Source organism: Sebastes fasciatus, chromosome 18 (genome assembly GCF_043250625.1).
Source record: "Sebastes fasciatus isolate fSebFas1 chromosome 18, fSebFas1.pri, whole genome shotgun sequence".
Taxonomy (NCBI): domain Eukaryota; kingdom Metazoa; phylum Chordata; class Actinopteri; order Perciformes; family Sebastidae; genus Sebastes; species Sebastes fasciatus.
The window spans coordinates 15516414-15536423 of record NC_133812.1 but is presented as its reverse complement, the minus strand read 5'-3'; the positions used below and the strand labels follow the sequence as shown (position 1 = coordinate 15536423).

Here is a 20010-nt window from a genome sequence, read left to right as displayed (position 1 = left end):
ATAAAAATACTTAAAACAGCAGTGGGTAGAAATGGAGCAAATATGATTAAAAAAATATATTTTTTATAAAACAGCCACTATATCCTGACAGCAGTGCATAAGACAGGTAATCTGAAAAAAAGCATGTGCCTCATGTCCTCCAGTGCTCCTAATGGCGTTTGCAAGATTTCAGAGACCGGAGGAAAACAACTAATCAGAGCCGATCGGGAGCTTGCCGCCTCAGAGCAGCTGTCAATCACTCACCGACTCCGATCAAACGGTCAAACTAGGCAGCGCTGATCAAATATGAATCAATATTTTGTTACTGTAATGCCTATTTCTCGCCTCAAATGTTTTCAGAAACATCATGTAGTGTACTGTTTAGCTGTAAAATCAGAAAGTTTGTGACCCGGCAGCCATGGTGAGATCAGTTAAAGAAATACCAAGCACCGCCCACCAGCCGGAGCAAACGTTCTCATTTTACAGCTAAACAGTACACTACAAGATGTTTCTGAAAACATTTGAGGCAAGAAATAGGCATTACAGTAACAGAATATTGATTCATATTTGATCAGCGCTGCCTAGTTTGACCGTTTATCGGAGTTCACAAGTGATTGACAGCTGTCTCCGTTGAATGAACAGCCAATAGGAACGCTCTCTCTCTCTGAAATTACCTGTGATTGGCCAAAGTCTCTCGTCATGGGCTTTTTTTAAAGCCTGAAAACAGAGCAATGAGGAGGTGCAGAAGTGTAGTTTTCTCTCAGAACACTTGAATAACAATATGCTGAAAGGTTATTATGGAATTTTTGCCCAAAGATGCCAAAAACGTTCTGCCTACTGCAGGTTTAATTAGCCTACTGATTTTTAAAGATAGGTTACTCAAAAAAGTACAGAAAACCTACTTGTTTGAGAGTAGGCTACATCTAATTTGTTACTTCCACCCCTGATACTGGGGTCATGATATGATGGAAGATGAAAGAAGAAAAAACTAAATTGTAATACACACATTTATATATTTTTTTATCTTTACTTTTTGTGAAATAAAGGCTCACTGAGTCTGAGACAGTTATTTAAATGAAACCATCTGAGAGACAGAGAGGAAATCATTCTTTGGTGGAACCACAAAACCACTCACACACATCTACATCCTGTTACAAGGGACTTAGAGTACTCACACTTTTTGAGAGGGGTTTTTATATTATACCTCAGGGGTTTTTTGTAATGTAAAATATGAATTTGAAAAGTGACTGGTAACTGCTGCCGTCAGATGTAATGACAAAAGAGTACAACATTGCCCTGTTAAAAGTTGAGTAGAGAGATATCCACAGTGATGTAAAGCATGACACCAAATGAAGAAAATAAACTTTATAAAACAGTTTTATTTCATGTTACAGAAGTAAACATGCATAGTGTTACAGATAATATGACACAACAGTGTGTCATGAATATTTCATCCCTTACTGTGGACTGCCATGGATTAGAAACCTTTCAATATGCTGCCGTATAAATTATTTTAATCACAAAGATCTTCTTCCAAAATCACTGATAAAAATGTGGATATTGTATTATTTACACGGTTAACTGTTTATGCAGTTAGTCACTTCATTATGGAAAATGTAGGCCTATCTATATACAGTATACTGTACATAATCAACTGTACACTTAATACTGACAGGTAAAATTGTCGAGGCACAAACAAACTCAGATTTGTCTTGCAGATTTAGTGAGCATTCAATTCACACTTAAATATAAATACAATATTTATGACCAGTGAATTTTATCCTCAAAATTGTGCATTAAATATCAGATTTGAATCAGCCTTTGAATTTTATTTATAAATAGTTAATACAACACTGTACATCTAACTCTTCTTAGCAGGGAAGTGGGTGTAAAGACTTCCTGGTTGTGTTGTTCTGTCTCAGTCTGTTACACTGTAACATGATGGAGGTCGAGGTCATTTTCAAGGCTTCATGTTAGTGTTTGTTTTAGCGTCTATAACTGGGCTTCTTTGATGATTGATGGTGCGGCCCGGCTCCCATTGTGGCAGTCAGAAGGTCCCTATCAATCAGAACAGGCTTGTTAATTCAACACGTTCATGGAATCAACACGGAAGATCGGGCTGGCTTCATCCTAGAGTCTGAGAATTCATCAAAAACAGTGACACACATATAAACCCAACACCTGTTCAGATGGATAAAGGCCTGTATATGGATGCATTACAAAACACATGAACAAATAGTTTCATAAATAAAGCTGTAGTTTCAAATAAGCGGAAAGGTTTTGTATCAACATCTAAAAGTCTCTGTGTACTAATAAAGATCTGAAATCACAAACTGAAACAGACTTAGTGGGAAAAAAAAGTTTCATATTGACATCATTGTGTGAATTTTATCCAGCGTGATAAGAAACAGAGACAGAAAAAGGCAGGTGTAACAGTGCCAGGTGGAAGGATGTGCAGCAGGTGGGTGACTATAGACAGTGTGTGCTGATTGTTCTGTGCTCCTACCTTTATGCATCTGCGTGTTGAGCTAAGATTTGAGCAGTTTTTGTTTTTTGTGGAAGCAGAAAGGTTTACTGATCAGGATTGTGCAGGAGGAGTCTGTGGCGGGGAGATTAGCGCCGTGGCTCCGTAGTCTTGTCCCGACGTCTGCCCCTCCGCCTAAAACAACAGCTACTGATCACTTCTCATTCAGCGTTTAGAGAGGCGTGAGTCTCCGGTACGGGATGAAGTTGCCGCGACAGAATCTCATCTAATCCCCCCCACTGAATTCTTGCTCAAATTCAAACAAAATCCAGCCTGGATGTTATGTTTAAAGGAATAGTTTGACATTTTGGGAAATATGCTTTATTTCTGAGAGTTAGACGAGTAAATGGATAACACTTAATGGTTTGAGTATATCTGGGTATTTGTATTTGTACTGTCGATGTAGTTTTTGCAGTGTGCCCCGCATCGTTGTCTCTAGTGTGCCCGTGTCAGAGGTTTTTCGGCCGATTCAGCATGTTGAATCGGCGGCGCCGCCTGTCGGTGAGAGAAATCACTCTGATTGTCTGTTCAGCTTAAACCAATCAGTGCACGACAAGAAACGGAAGTGAGGAAAGCAAGCAAACGAATAAAGTTAATAGGAAAAAACACAAAAGGCTCTTCTCATTTTTCGTCTTGTCCATCTTCAAGCCACACGTATCATAACAACGGCTTGTATATCCGCCGTCCTCGGTCTTCTGGTTTCCCCTTTTTGAATGACGAATACAGACTACCGCCGCCTGCTGCTGGTGTGGAGAGCTATTTCCTCCCATGCAGCTGCAGAACGTACGTGGTAGTCGGCCGTTGGCTGTAGTTTTTGCGGTGTGTTCGAGTGCAACCTATTTGGCCAAGACACAAGTGACGTGAGGCGACACAACAGGCCGCGTCGCCGCTAGTTCTCTGATGTCGGTTTGGTGTGTCTGGGCCTTTAGTATTCAACAGACATAGGTGAGAGTGGTATCGATCGTCTCATCTAACTCTCAACTAGAAAGTGGAATTTGACTACTGATTTCCTGTCAGCACTCATGACTAACTTCACCACGGACCTTGGAGACTCACGCAGGCATCAACAATGATGATTTTTTTTGTTTGTGATCGTGCTACCTCCTTAGGGCAGCATTGCAAGTAACATACTCAAAGCAATGCTATCAAAGGTTGGTAAGTTACCCAGTGGTGAAATAGAAAGATTATGATAGAACTAAGACAGTATGAGTTAGGAACAGGTGGGAAATCATATCACTAAAGCATTAACTCTTGGTACTATCCAGACAAATTCAATAAGCTCCTTAGATATTTGTTAGTTAAAACATTTCTTAACATGCAAGCAGATGCATGCTCTGATATACAACATGTAGACACGTGAGAACGGTGAAAACAGCCCAACATGCAGCAGAGACGGTGAAGCAGTATCGCACCACATTCAGCAATACTTTTATGTTAAACTGGTTCTGACGTGCAGGACGACTCAAGACAACAAATATAGACACAATAGGGAGCACACAGGACAAGTTATTTCTGGAGCAACACATGTCACACATGTGACTTTGACTGCATACACTCCAGGCAAACTTATGACAAGCAAACAAATAACACATGGGCCACACAGCACATTTTGACTCGTCACGGTAGGAAAAGCACAGTTGTTTCTAATGAAATTAACAAAGGCTCCGTCCTCTCAACTGTCTCAGTAAGCTATGACAGAGACAGAGTATACCCAAAGCGCCCAGCACCAAAGCTACGCTTCCGCCGAGTCGACTACCATAATGACGCCGGTTAAACGTCCGCCTACAAAGTGCCGTACAAAAGTAAAACAAAATGATTTCTATTTTATTGTCATAATTTAAATATCACTACCAAAATGGCCTGTGTTGAACAATACAAAATATTATAAATATCCATACTATTATAAATATTTACTTATTTATTTATTATTATTTTGTTTGCCCGGAGCATAAAGTGAGCGATGGACATAAATGGAAGTTAAAAAAAATCTCGCACACACATTTTGAGAGCAATCTCAAACTTTTTCATGTCAAAGACCTCCAGAATTGATGTCCAATAGACCACAGACCATGATGTATAAGAGGTGTGAATTCAGCCATCATTAATTCTATTATTTACTGTGCTTTTCCTGCTGCGAGATGTCAAAATGTATTCCAGGAAAAAGGCTTATTCCAAATTATACCACCACCACCACCACCACCATTGTTCCCCTACAGTTCATCCCAAACAAACAAATCCCACTTACTGCTGCTTTGGCCAACTGGTTTGCTTTTTGTCTACGCAGATCAGACTTAATGAAGCCTACAGAGAAATAAAGACACAGAACAGGTGAAGTTTGCATGAGATAATGTCACAGAAAGAGTGGTTGAACGCCATGATGTAATGAAGGTGACTGTCCAGTAGGTGGCTCTTGTGCACAGACACATTACAGTGGCTCTATTCAAGTATAATACACTTTGATCAGAGTTTCCCAAGACTGTGTGGCAACAAATGCAGATATGAAGAAAATATGTCTATCTCAAGGCATGCATCATAACTGACCTGCAAACTTTGGATTGCAAAATTATGAAACACGCAACTTAATCATTAACCTCAATTTCCTCTTAAGGAGAATGTTTCCCAACAAATTATAACCTTTGTGACTGAATATATAACAGAGAGTCAATACTCTACGTGCATTTTGATGGCAGCTTCGTATAGGACTCTATAGTATATCGCAGAGTTGGAGTTCAGTTGTGGTTTTCTCACAGATCTGGTGTTTCCTTGATGACCACAACAAGAAGTCCACTCACGTGTCGAAATGCTGATTAAGTTACAAAACACAGTGAGTCAGTCTGCTGACCTTTGTGAGCAGACAAGTCTCATTAAAAATAGTCTTGCAGTGTTTTTCTAGTGGGCACATTGTTCAGCGCTTCAGTGGCTCATGAATTTTTCAAAAGTTATACATTGCTCATAAACCCCTCAATGGGCCGTGCAAACTGTATCGACTGAGGTGGCAACTGAGGCATGAAGTACCTGTAAACAGACGGCTACTGTTTGTATGTCAGAACTCATGTGCAGCGTCACTGACAGTATGTTAATTACCTTCTAAGAGAAGCAAAGTTTTCCATTACTCAGGCAACAGAAAACAAAATGTTTACGGCTTCACTCTCTGACTTGTTTTTCAAGAAACTTCTGCTTGGATCTTTACTTGAAGCTGCAGTCGGTCACTTTGAGCAAATATAATAAAGTTGAAATAGGGTGGAGTCAGGTAAAATGGGCCACTTATTGGTAAATTATTTATAAGACCATCAAATAATCTATGCATGAGACCTAATGATATCTTTATAAATTGGCATGGGTCTCTCAAATATTTATTTTTAAAAAAAATGTGAAAAAGTATAATTGTTTTGGAATTATGAGAGTTAGAGTATCAGCAGGTATGCAATGTCCAGGTAAAATGGGCCGATATAATAAGTAATTTCAGCTGAAATCATTTTAATTTTAACAGTAAATTAACACCAACTATTGTCTTTGGTGTGCCATAGTAACACCATTAATATATATAAAATATTTAATTGAATAATGCATTTAAAAAACAGCTGATCATGTTGTAAGGGTGTGTGTTTCTGCACATTGGTGTCTGTTTTGTGTCTGTCTTGTCCTGTGTTCCCTTCAAACACTGTCTGCAACGCAGAATTTAAAAAATAGGCTCTGATTGGTTGTTTTCCTCTCGGCGCTGTGAAATCTTGCCGATGCCATTAGGAGCACAGGAGGACACAGAGGAACATGATTTTTCAGTTTACCCGTCTCATGCACTTCTGTCAGGATATAGTGACCGTTTTATAAAAGTAACTTTTTTATCATATTTGCTCAAAGTTACCAATTTCAGCTTTAATGAAAAACATTCACTTTTGAGTGAGGAGGATGGAGGGGAAAACAAAATACCTGTGGTTAAACCCTCTCTTTTCCCCAAACTTAAGTTAAACAGTTTTTTTTAACTAATTTATGGAAAAAAAAAAAAAGAATTCTAAGAACTGTAAACCCTGAAGTCCTTCCTGTACGTAAGTGACATATTTCTTTGTTAAGCCTATGCACAAATAAAAACACATTTGTCATTATCTCACATTCTCTCTGTATCATAACATTCAACCATGAAACAGTCCTTCGAGTTACACAGTAAACATCGTCTACATTCTTGGAATTCAACAAAGACAATTCTTAGGCATCGCTGTATGCGACGCAGAGTCAGTAGCTTGCTATGACTCCACACATGAAAGGTCTTACCTGTCATTATTGTGCCGATTAGAAGAAAAACACAGAGGAAGATGTTTCCTGCCAGAGTGCCGAAGCCGTCCATGATCTTGCCCTGGCAGATGGTGAATATAATGCCAAACACCTGTGGATGCATTGGAAACATTGTGAAATCGTTAGGAATAAAGCTGTTGCTTGCACGCACACAAGCATTCTCAGAACCACAACAAACAAAGATGCAAAGCAAATGTCCTTAAAGAACCTCATCACTCCACTTTAGCACTCAGCAGCAAAGGCCTTTTAGAGGTGGTCTCAATATCTTCTGAAGAAAACACACAAGTGATTTGTGAATGGTGGTAAGGTGGCAAGTTCCACAAATTATTGTCACATGCTAGTACATGGTTTGCAAGAATGATGTTTGTTGTTGTCTGTTGCAAATTTGGTGAAACAGATCCACAGGTCTGCAAGGAACAAACTACTCTGCAGACTTTAGCACATTTGACTGTTACTGTTATTAATTGTGTTATTGTTTGATATGTAATCCCTGTCAGGGTTTCTTTCACAACAATGACCGGCTCGCTGTACATTATCATGCTTATTACACGGCTAGTTACTTAAGAAATCAACAATTTGACACAAAAGCGGTCCACCAGAGTCCCAGATCAGAACATCACCTATAGAAATGATCTGTTATACATAGCAACAGTTTGCTATAAAGAAATAACAGACCGTAGAACACCGTGATTGACCGATCAGAATCAAGTATTCAACAAAGCTGTGTAATAAATTGTTTTAATACAGTATATATATCCAGGTCTCCTTGGAAACCTGCATTAATGGTGCCTTCAAATGGGGTCGTGTTTACCGTGTTCACGAGAAGACGTCCATATGAACGCCCCCCCTCATATGATATTCACAACCTCGTAAGTGGAAAGTTTCTGAAAGCTCAGAGTTCATGACTTGTGACGTGTTTGTTGACGTTGTGAGAAATGGCGGAGGCCTTGGAAGTAAATTTTTCGGTGCATAATAAGTTAATATGTTGTAATTGTAGTAGTATAGAGTTGTTCTTCGTAATTTTATAATATGTCTGAGGAAAATGTTGATATTCCAAACGGCCTCATCTCTTTCCTCTTGTCATTATACCTTTGCATTTCCTGCATTATGTTACCCGCTTGCTAAATTGTTAGCCTCTGTGGCTTCTGGACGCCAACAGTGATGTTAATATTACCGTCGCTTAGCAGCGGTGTTGTCACGACTCAATCATTTGAATGCCAAGCATACGTGTACACGACTTCTCATGTCGTAAACACAAGCTCGCGAGTTTCATTTGAAGGCACCATGATACCAATGATTCACTTTTTTCTATTGGCTGCATCCAGTAAAAACACAAACATGTGTTGTTCTCAACGCTATCTCTTTGGGCTTTTCTGCAGTATCGTGTCTTTAGTGACCCTGCAGGTTTACCTGTGCTGAACAGTTGAGGAGTCCGGATGAGGTTCCTTCTGACTCTGGGTACGTCAGCTCGACCGCAAACTCAAAGCCCAGCGGCAGGTAGCCCGTCATGAAGAACCTGGACACACACACACACACAGAGACACACAGTAAACATCGTTGTTAATCATATAAAATCATAAGTTGATTTAATTGCACCTCTTTTTCTCTGCTAAACCACAACATTTCTGGTACTAATTTGATCTAAATTTCAATAATACAGCCTGGATTTTGCATCAGGGTTCCCTCTCATTTCTAGGGATCATATCCCAGGACATTTTCAGTGACGATGTAGCTGTTATGAGAGACAGGGATCGCACCATACACTGATATGTTACGCTCTGTAAAAGTCTGATTTAAAAGACATGCAGTCTATGGCTATAACTCATCTATGAAATCATCTCTTACATGCTTAGAAAGTATGGCAAATTGATCATAGAATAATGCAAACACACTTGCAGATGTAGGCAAAGCAAGCAACTTTAGCAACTGAACCAGACAGGCGAACCAATTCAACATTATTCATTTGTTTAAAACAGGTTGGGAAGAAAACAACGTGATGTAAAGTCATCCAACTTGTATGTGCTACCGTGTGACATAACTTGGGGGCGAGTTCACAGCGTTTCCATAATATAACCGAGATTAGCATATTGAAAATACTCTCCTCCATTAACTACCATTTGAATATAATATAATAAGTAAAATGATCCTGAATCATATGAAATAAAGATATGTTCATTCTCAGCTAAAGGTAAATATAACAACGTTGAAATAATTTTCCAGGACAATGCAAGATTTTTCCGGACATTTTACTTGTTCTCTCATTTTCCATGCGTTTTCAATAACTGGAAAACTGTTCAAGCGTGGGAACTCTGTGCATTTAGGGGGTTAATGCAAAAACACGCCTCCTGCACAGACTCTGTCTAGTGATGTGTTTGCCTCTCCCTCTTCATAATGACTTGCAAGTGGATGAAAACTTTGTACCTACTAAACGTCAACGTCAAGGAATTTAAGACTAACTCCCTTGTCTATGGCTTAATGCCAATGATGACGCTGTACAGGAACAACAGGTTTCGAAAGTCATCCACTGGCACAAAATCATTTTGTCACTCAATAGCACTATGATGTCCTTCCATTGAAGTGACGACAAGTGAAACTAAATGACAATGTTCTTAAATGGAAATAGTCGCAAAACACATCAGCCTGCGTCAGTACAGACATTATTCTTTGACATTTACGTGTGCTTCCTCTGCCTAATATGCTTTGATATCAAGAACACAGAGCAATAATATGTGAAGGTGAATGTCTATCAAGCGTTTGCTAAGGGATAGGATAACGATAGAAATTCTAATTAAAAATAGAGATTTGTAGATACTATTACGGGGGGAAAAAAATAAATAAATACTCAGGACAATGGTTGTACACACTGGAAAAAAAAAGAAATGTTAACTTTATCAATTGAATAGCAGGAATTCCAGCAGGAATGTGAAGCTAACTGGAGCTCATTTAGTCTCCATTAACAAATGAAGCTTTCTGTGAGTTATTTGACAACTCAGCCTCAGTCACATGACTGACTGGCGTGCACGTGTGCATGTATGGTACGTGTATCATGCAGGTCTGCCTGTCCTCACAGAAAGGGCTATCACAATCTGGAAGGACAATCTGTGCCACTGGGGAAGTGTAATGATTTCACAACGGATGTATAAAGGTTAAGACTGGACGTAAAAGCACTGCTGGCTGCAAGATCTGGTATAAACTACAAAAGAAGACCTTGTAGATCATGTTCACCTATAAAGATATAATTAGTGGTTCTACAACCTTCATTTTAAAAGGACCAGTGTGTAACATTTAGGGGGATCTATAGGCGGAAATGGAATATAATATTAATAAGTATGTTTTCTCTAGTGTATAATCCCCTGATAATAAGAATCGTTGTGTTTTTGTAAGCTTAGAATGAGACGTTTATATCTACATAGGGAGCGGGTCCTCTTCACGGAGTCCGCCATGATTTGACAGTAGCCCAGAACGGACAAACTAAACACTGGGTCTAGATAGGGCCATTCATGTTTTTGTGTCAGCCCCCTTAGTTCTCCTACATAGACTGTATATAAGAAGTGGACGTAATCACCGTGATGTCACCCATTGGTTTGTGATCTATGGACGAAAACACAGACAACTCCCAGAGCGGACAACGCCGTCGTAGCGACCTGTCAATCGCAAGGTAGCCACGTCCTAAAGCTTACCCTGCTTTATGGTCTATTTGAATCTAAATGGCACCATAAATTACTAAATGAACCTCATGCTGTATTGAAGAAGACTTGAAACTAGCAATTGAGACCATAAACTCGTGTTTACAATGTTTACTGAGGTAATAAATCAAGTGAGAAGTAGGCTCATTTTCTCATAGGGTGCATCTCAAAGCTCTTAATTGCATCCACGTTTCCCTCACTTGCGTCTTTTCCTTGCGTCTTAGTCCCTCCCACCAGGAAACCATACAAGGACAGAGGAAACAAGGAAATACGTTTTAAGAGAAATGAGACATTGTTTCCTCTGAAGCGTCACGTGAAGCGACGTCCGTTACTGATGACAGCAGCAGCTGATCGCAGCTGGATCAGCTGTCAGTCAGCTTTAACAGCTGTAGAGACTTTTAATGGAGTTTTATGTCTGAACTGATCTAATACTAATAAAGACACTCAGTTTTTTTCAGTGGCAGAGCAGAAGTGTTTTCTCTCTGTAGCCTGTTACCTGTTTAACAAACACCTGCACATGAATAACAGCTGCAGTCTGTATTTCTACTGTGGACTGAGTCCTGTTTAGAGGCTCAGGAACCATCTCTACTGGCACAATGTCTTCATACGATTTATTCATTATTAGCGTCTGTATAACCCAGAATATGACTATGGTGTCTTTTGAACACTGGACATTATGTATTGGGCTGAATGTTTCAGGGAAAATGTAAATGATATAACTCATATCAAACCCAATGTTCAGGAATTATCAGCCTCACTTGACTGAATGGAAATGAGGATAAATGATGTAAAACGTTTTTGTTGCTGACAGACACTCTCCTTCCCTCTCTCACTTTAATAGTATCATTAATAAAAGTTAACGGGGAAATAACAGATCATGAAAGGAAAAAAACATTCTAATAAAAGAAGAAAGTTATTTTAAGTCCGTTCGTCAGGTTTTATAAAGCCCTCTCAGTGACAGGCTGCTTCACTCGCGGTGTGTGAAGGAGAGCTACTGCAGGTCCTTCTGCTGCTGTTCACACCTACAATTAACACCGATTTCAACTAGATGGTGAATCAGAAGACAACTAAAATATAAAAGGTTTAATCTGTGATCTGTCTTCACTCCGGTATAAAAATCCAGCGATGTTGAGAGGTAAAGTTATCAGATCAGTCCAGTCGGCAGCAGCGTCCAATCAGTAACTGATATTCAATAAGGGGGGGTGTCGGTCGGTAAAAGAATTCCGTGAAGGATACTCTCGTGTATCCTCGCTCATCGCTCCTCAGAGATCCCTCCTTGATCCTCGCTCCTCCGTGCAGAAATAAGAGCTTTGGGACGGTCTTCTAGATGGCGCACCGTAACATCTTCCGGTTCAAGCGAGGAGCGAGGAGCGAGGAGCGAGGAAATGACAAATAAGAGCTTTGGGATGCAGCCAGAGACTTCTATACAATCTGATTTCCTTTTGCAACCAGAGGAGTCGCCCCCTGCTGGCTAAAGAGTGCAAGTTTAAGGCACTTCAGCATTGGCTTCACTTTACATAATCAGAAGTTGGGAGAAGTTTCAGTTTGTTGCAATCTGCCACCTCACCACTAGACGCCGCCAAATCCTTCACATTGGCCCTTTAATGAATCGTACCCCCATTATTATGATACTTGAGAGGCATCTTGAATACAACTCGACTCTTACTACCGTTTGATATGTTTTATTTGTCCCATTTTTGTTTGTTTTGAATAAACAACATGTACCTAGGACTCATTGGAAAGCAATGATGATACAGAGTGAATTATCCAGATGCAATAAAGTCAATTAAACTGTTTAAGAGGATTCCACACAACTGTGGCGTGTATGTATCAATATGGTTTTCTTTCCCCATGAGCAGGAGGCTGTGTCACCTCTGCTCTATATATCCTGATTTTACTGCGTCAGTGTGTACAGAGGCTTCACCTTCACCTTCACCTTAGATCCTGCTATGTGTAGGATCAGGGGTATGTGCGAATGCTTATCAAGCCAGAGTTGACCTCTGAATAAACACGGCTGTGAATTATTGTTGCAAATGGCAACAGAAAAAAATTCAATAATTGGAGAAATTATGCAACGAGAATGTACAAAGTTTCTGCAGGTTTCCATTTCTGATTCATATCAGTTTTAAAAAATGCATGGGGGGAGATACAGCCTAAGGAATGTGCAAATAGTTGGAGCTTAAAATGTGATGTTACTGAGTCTCCAGCTTGCTTACTTGGGATATAATCCATCTTGAAACACAATATTTTTAGTGATTTGGATGTAAATATTTCTATAGATCATTTCAGTTTTCTGTCCCTTGACTGAACAAATTAAGTGTATAGCAAAAACATTAAAAATATATATCCCAAAAAATAAAGTAAGAATGAAAGAAAGCATACCCAAGACTTCCCGCGGTGATAAAGACCACCCAGAGGTGTCCAAGATTGAGCGTAGCAGCATAGACGATCATCCCCACCAGAGACATGAAGTAGACAGCGAGGGTCGTCTGCCTGGAAAAACACATGAAAGATGTACAACATTGAACACTATAATAATCATCATTATCGTACTGCTGCATTTTAACTCTTCAAGTTACAGTAGGCGCTGTACCAGACCACTGTAGCTTCTCAAGTGATCTAAAAAGTCTGATATCACATTGCATTCAAAATGTGAAGGTACATAGTGGAGTTTTTGACCACTAGTGGCGCTATGGAGCAACGCCTTTATGAGCTGTTTTATAGACCTACGGGGCATCTTTAAAACTCACTACATAATTATAGCCACAGATTAAAATATGAGATATGTGCGGAGAGAATACACGAGATTGTCACAAAAATGAAAAATGATTAAAATATGTGTGAGAGTAATTAAAATATCTGGATTAGACAACAAAGCCTGGCGGGACACATTCCCCCATTTGCAAAACAAGACTCATGTAAATAACACAGAGGGGGGGTTGAGCCAAAAGGCCCCTGAGGGCAGTAAGATCACTGTCAGATCAGCATGCTGCACCTGGATCAACAGACATAGAGCCCCCTACAGCCAACACATAAACACTAACAAGATCTGCAGCGAGATGAGAAGCAAAATGACAACAAACAGAACAGGAAAAAAAGCCGGTGTAGCTGCCTGATGTCAGATAAAACACAGTGAACTACAACTTTAACTCTCTTTCTGTGCATCTTTTTGATTCCCAACACTTGAAACTAGGGCTGTCAATCAATTATAATACTTTATCGCAATTAATCGCATGATTGTCCATAGTTAATCATGATTAATCGCAAATTAATCACACATTTTTTATCTGTTCAAAATGTACCTTAAAGGGAGATTTGTCAAGTATTAAATACTTGTATCAACATGGTGGGACAAATATGCTTGCTTTATGCAAATGTATGTATATATTTATCACAAAACAATGACAAATATTGTCCAGAAACCCTCACAGGTACTGCATTTAGCATAAAAAAATATGCTCAAATCATAACATGGCAAACTGAAGCCCACAACAGCTGTCAGTGTGTCAGTGTGCTGACTTGACTATGACTTGCCCCAAACTGCATGTGATTATCATAAAGTGGGCATGTCTGTAAAGGGGAGACTCGTGGGTACCCATAGAACCCATTTTCATTCACATATCTTGATGTCAGAGGTCAAGAGACCCCTTTGAAAATGGCCATGACAGTTTTTATTCGCCAAAATCTAGCCAACGTTTGGAGTGTTATTTGGCTTACTTGTTGACAAGCTAGTATGACATGGTTGGTACCAATGGATTCCTTAGGTTTTTCTAGTTTCACATGATGCCAGTCTTGGCAACAAGTTGCGTTAATGCGTTAAAGAAATTAGTGGCATTAAAACAAATTTGTGTTAACGCGTTATTATCGTGTTAACTTTGACGGCCCTACTTGAAACAAAACACTTCTTCAGGAGTACAAAGTGCTCTTCTTGTACTTTGGACATTCGCCTTACTTGTAGGTTTTCGTTTTGTCCAACCAAATGCCACAGATCAGGGAGCCGACCATCCCCGCAATGACGATGGTGAGGCCAATCCTCCCAGCATTCACCTCTTCTCCCTAAAGCGTCAAGGAAGATAGGACGTAGATTAGTGACCTGCGGGCCTTACATACCAAAGAAAGGCGAGGCACTTTGAGAGAAAGCAGACATCATTTCAAGGGAGTTGAGGCGAGAGTCTACATTAATCTAGTGTCAATCCTTTCTCCACACCTCCTACTGATGGAGAGTAAAATTAAATGAAAAGCTTCAACAGGCAACATTATTCCATATACACATATCTTAGCAGCAGCCTGTACCGATACTTCAAAAGAGAAAAGTCTATGCAATGCAAAAATATAACAGCTGAACCAGCTTTTCAAGTCCTGAAATGTACATACATATTATTAGAGGAAGCATGTTTATCCACATACAGACACGTTAGACAGGACTTACAGGGTAATGTTCGATGATCATGCGGTTCAGCAGCGTGCCAACAGCATAGAAACAACCCACGTTCAAACCTGGGAGTTGGGAAATATTGTCAAACAAAGTCTGCACACCACAAACCACAGGACAAAAACATCTTTCAGGGAACTTTATAGTTAAAGGGGAACTACGGCCATTTTCAAAATTCATACATGTTATTCCTATGGTCTAAGACAGTCCAAAAAATATTAGTAAACATGAACAACTCTCTCCCAAATCCAAAAACTAGAATGCTAAAACTCAAATTTGTGAGGTCATAGGGTATAAAGTGCGGAGCTGCTCCATAGACAATGAATAGATGACACTGAGAGCAGCCAGGGGAACGTTCTGAGTATATGGGAACATTTTCTGTTTCACAACTGACAACACTACAATAAATAAAGCTCATTTGGGTATAAAAAAAGAAAATAAACATTCTCCCATTCATTGTCTACGGAGCAGCTCCAGACTTTATACCCGATGACATCACAAGTTTGAGACTTACTTCTCTGGTTTCTGGCTTTGAGAGAGAGAGTAGCTCATGTTCACAAATATTAATTGAACTTTCCTAGGCCATGGAAATAACATATTGGAATTATTAATTTGGGTGGTGTTCCCCTTTAAGGAATGATTGAGCTAACTTCCTTAAGAGAATTATTAAATACTGTATAATGTGAGCAGTGGAAGGGTTTTAGTTTGTGTCAAATGACCCGAATAAGACTGGTTTCCGAAACAGAGAGCCAAGGATTTCTATAAAAGGACAGGACGGCACTGAGTGTTTTTTCCTTGATCAAGCTCATGTCAGTAACTCAGACAAACTGCACAGAAAGAACATACTGTATACTGTACACTCACAAAAAAACACTCACAAGAGAGAATAAATCTAGTGAGGATGTAAAAAACAACAATGAATATATGTATATTTCAATACTATTAGCAGATATTACTGTGTAAATGAGCCTGAATATAAGTGGACATCGAGGATCAGCAGCTACAGCTCAGTTAAACAGACAGGGACAGGTGGAGCTGCAGCCTGCAGGACAGAGAGTGACAATCACAGGTAAATCTGAGACCATGAACTCTGCATAGTTATCCTAATGATCATATGAGACAGACGGAAGGACAGAGACACACACACACACTAATAATAGTCACATGAATTGTGTCTCGTGAAAAAGTATTTCTGCTCTCAGCTGTTGGACGTAGTTGCTGCGACTTGACAAGCTCGACTAATTTGACAGACGGCAAAGAAACAAATAATTTCAAATCTCAGAGACCTTTAACTTCATAAAACATTTGATCTTCAGGTCACATCGATCACATGTTAAACATTGTCAGACTATAAACGAACTTTGAACCTCTTCAGGACACACTCGCTCTCGTCTCTATAAGAGCTTTTGAACAACTAATGACTTTTATGGCATTTAATGATAAGATAAAGCTTGTTACACTTTAAAGGAGAGTCTTGAAAATCAGTTAGTGGTTTACTATTGAATGCCATTTCATTCAACATTAAATAAATAAATACATAAATAAATATGCCTATGGAATAAACAAATATGGCTATGAAATAATCCTGAAATAAATAAATGAGGCGGTAAATATATAAATCAATTTAAATATAAATATAGAAATAAGTGAATATAGTTCAATAAATAGTTTTTTAAGGACTACTCTTATTTATTTCAGGGGACTTTTATTTCCTAATTGCTAACAAGTTTACCATATTGACTTAAAAGGTGATTATATGTCAATGTCGTGTTCACAACGGGATAATCGTGAGATCAGTTATTGCAGCTTTAATGGTTACGATGAGAGATAATACTGACAAAAATCAACCAAGATATTTTTTACCATGTTTTCCAACAATTCAAACCACGCGGATCATAAAATAACCTACAGTACAACCCCCCCCCCCCCCCCCCCACAAAAAAAACTTACTTTTTCATGTTAGTCCATAAAATGAACACAAAAATATTACTGTTGAAAATGAATGATGACTGACCGTAAGTGATGATGAGGAGGATGAAGGGCCTGTTGCGGAGCAGCCTGAGAATAGAGGCTGTGTAGGAGTAGTGCTCTGGCGGGATGCTACGAGCTGTGGCCTGGGCCTGAGTCGGAGGGAGTTTAGGACGCTCCTGGAAGACTGACATATGGAGAAACCAAACGTTAAACACAGTAAAACACAAATAACAGCAGCAGCAACACTCACGCATATAAATTAAAATGCAGGTTACAGGTGAACTGGGAGATTCAGTTATGAGCAAACACATTCATGAACACAGACTGATGTAATTCATATATATGATATATCATATGTCCTGGTGTATTATTGTCAAACATGCTGCATATTGTGAGAGAAAATACCATGTCCCTTTGTGTAGCATTTGTGTACTCAGATGTATCTGAATGTTATGGGAAAGCACAGGCTGTCCTAGTTTAGATACATTTCTTATCATCTTCACACCTGCACTCTGCCAAAACATTCTAATCACAAGTAACTCTTTTTTATGAATAGACAATGCTTTCACTCAGAAGCAGGGCGGAAGGCTAAACCAAGATTATAAAGAATGATGTAGTGAGGGAGTCCTTTGTCTTTTAACGCTGACTTGTCTGTTGTATGGACCCAAATGCATTTGCTTAATAAATTGTAATTGCTTCTTAACTGAATGACCAGAGACTGTTTATTGAATCATTTCTCCAACAATATCTTACATTTAAATTATGCTTTTGTGCTTTTCCCCTTTCCTTTAGTGTGTTAAATAATTATTGTTGTGCATGTAAAATGTCTGCAAAGTTACAAAGCTCAAAGTCAACGCCAAAGGGAGTTACTCTCCCCCACAGAAACACTGCTCCTGAACCCAAGTAACACATTTGCATAATACCTGCCTAGCGGCTAGTCTGGCAACGCCCTCAAACAAAGGTAGTTAGAGCGGAGCTGGAGCGGAGTCTGAAGAGTTTGGTTCCGTTGACCAATCATAACAGACTGGGCTGTTCGGGAGGCGGGAAGGCAGGAGCTCAAACAGAGCGTTTCCAACAGAGGGTGAAAAGAGGTGCTGCAGCACAGCCGGTATGAGAAAAATAAAGTGTTTTTTGAACATTGAAGCATGTAAACATGTTCTAGTAGAAACCCCAAATATAAGTATGCACTTAAAAAATAAGCATAATAGGTCCTCTTTAAGATTTTTTCAGTATTTTGGTGATTTATTCTTTGGCATTTTCATCATTACAAGCTCATGTTGTACTATGAACTCTGTTCAAACCTTCAGAGCTGTAATTTTACTGAATTACAGGAAAATGTACATACAGTACAGTGCTGTATAATAATATTTCACTCACTTAATTTCTTTTTACTTTGAAGCCGCTAAAGGACAAATTCTAAAGTTAATATTGGGTACATTAAGGTGACTGCTGGACATCATGTTTCTCCTCTTTAAACAAGGAAAGAGGGCTACAAACTCCCTAAAAATGAGAGGGGCATGGAGTCCAAATGAGCCGTGGAACAGGACACATTCAAACACAGCTGGACAAGTCCACACATGTTCACTATGCGCTCAACACACTTATATTCTCCAACTGAGTGTTTCTCGGGCTGAAGGCCAAGTCAGCCAGCCTCTGACCCAGAGGACGGTCATCTTGTGGGGTGACAACTGTGACATGACCTGTTTCAGTCTGCTGAGTGAAAGCACGTGTCCCCAGGCTTCATGGGGAAACACAGATGTCTGTCTTTGTGGTTCTTGGAGCTGAACCAATCTTTTTCTAACCGCCAGCGAATCAGACCTGAGGGTTTTTGTAACCAGTAACCAGTTCTCACTAATCCTATTAAACTAACTGGCTCTTTGAGTCAATAACGACCTCAGTTGCATTTTACTACACATCATTGTTACTCAAAGGAAATGCTACGTTTCTTAAATTTTCTAAAAATGTTTGTGAAAGCTAATTTTCCTTTACCATCGCCGGTGATTCCCCTTTATCCAGTCAACCAGATCCACTCCTCTATTATGTCTTAACGCAGACTTTCTCTGAGGTTAACGTTGGCTGTCAATTCATTTAGAGGAAAGGCAGCAGCGCCAAACTTCTTCTCTCACCTCTTTTTGCACACAGTTTATGCAAATCTCCTGAATCCTGGGACTTTGTCTGCCCTGCTGACTCACAGGCCTGTTGCAGAGCTACAGATGGCCCTGCCAGCAGGACAACCCTCACACATGGCATCTCGCATGTATGTGTGAGGGTGTGCTATGTCTGTGAGTAGATGTGTCATATCATGAAACCACTGTGGCCAACTGGTGTGAATTATCTCGCTGGAGTAACCCTGTGCAGCACATCCATTGGCTCAAACCATCACATGACTGAAGGTTGAGGAAAGTCTGTACGTCCTGTAGAGAATCAGTGATCGCTGATCAATAAAGGGATAGTTCGGGTGTTTTGAATTGGGGTTGTATGAGGTTCTTATCCATAGTCGGTGTAGTATCTAACTGAAGTATCTATGCTCTCTTCAAAGCCACCAGACTCCATTGAGAAAAACAGTAATTTTGTCTCGCAGAACACAGGAGTTGCTGGACTACCACTGCTTCTATAGGTTAGTTTGTTTGTGTTATTGTGTGACTTTGGTGAGTTCGTATTCACCAAAATCACACAATAGCACAAACAAACTAACCGATCGAGGTAGCGGTAGACCAGCAACCCCCGTGTTCTGCAAGGTAAAATTACAGGTTTTTTCAATGGAGTCTGGTGGCTTTGAAGAGAGCATAGATGGATACAACGGCTTCAATTCCCAGTCAGAAAGGGTTGTGAGACGGCAGGGTAAAGCGGTGAAAATATTCTAAATATAGCGTACACTTAAACTGATATTGATGTTTTTAGGTGAGCCTTTCTTTTAGGTGGCTAAAACAGATTTTGCTGCCGGCCCCGTCCACAGCACTACATTACTTTAATTCCATGTCGGTACTTCTGTCTGCTTCTCCAAACTGGGGGCGTGCCGTCATCTACTGTAGGTAATACACTTACTATGGATAGGTACCTCATACAACCCCACTTCAAAATACTAGAACTATCCCTTTAAGACAGCAAAAGCTTCTGTCTTTCTACTCTAT

The 20010-nt window shown here is 39.7% G+C and overlaps 1 protein-coding gene across 4 annotated transcripts in view; it reads right to left on the bottom strand.

Moving 5' to 3' along the window:
• Positions 1-1338: 1338 nt before the first annotated feature.
• Positions 1339-20010, bottom strand: part of flvcr2b (FLVCR choline and putative heme transporter 2b) — a 29101-nt gene continuing 10429 nt past the window's right edge. For 2 of the 4 annotated variants that reach the window (XR_012591343.1, XR_012591342.1), the window contains exons 3-11: positions 16923-17063; positions 14906-14973; positions 14429-14532; positions 12859-12969; positions 8201-8306; positions 6770-6881; positions 4749-4804; positions 2486-2638; positions 1339-2037 (exon numbers count right to left, since the gene is read on the bottom strand). Coding sequence is in view for 2 of the 4 variants with exons in the window: in XM_074615042.1 (XP_074471143.1) it covers positions 1972-2037; positions 4749-4804; positions 6770-6881; positions 8201-8306; positions 12859-12969; positions 14429-14532; positions 14906-14973; positions 16923-17063 (764 nt within the window). In the remaining 2 variants the exon portion in view is untranslated. The remainder of the gene's footprint in view (positions 2038-2485; positions 2639-4748; positions 4805-6769; positions 6882-8200; positions 8307-12858; positions 12970-14428; positions 14533-14905; positions 14974-16922; positions 17064-20010) is intronic. The other 2 variants (XM_074615042.1, XM_074615041.1) reach the window with 1 other exon arrangement.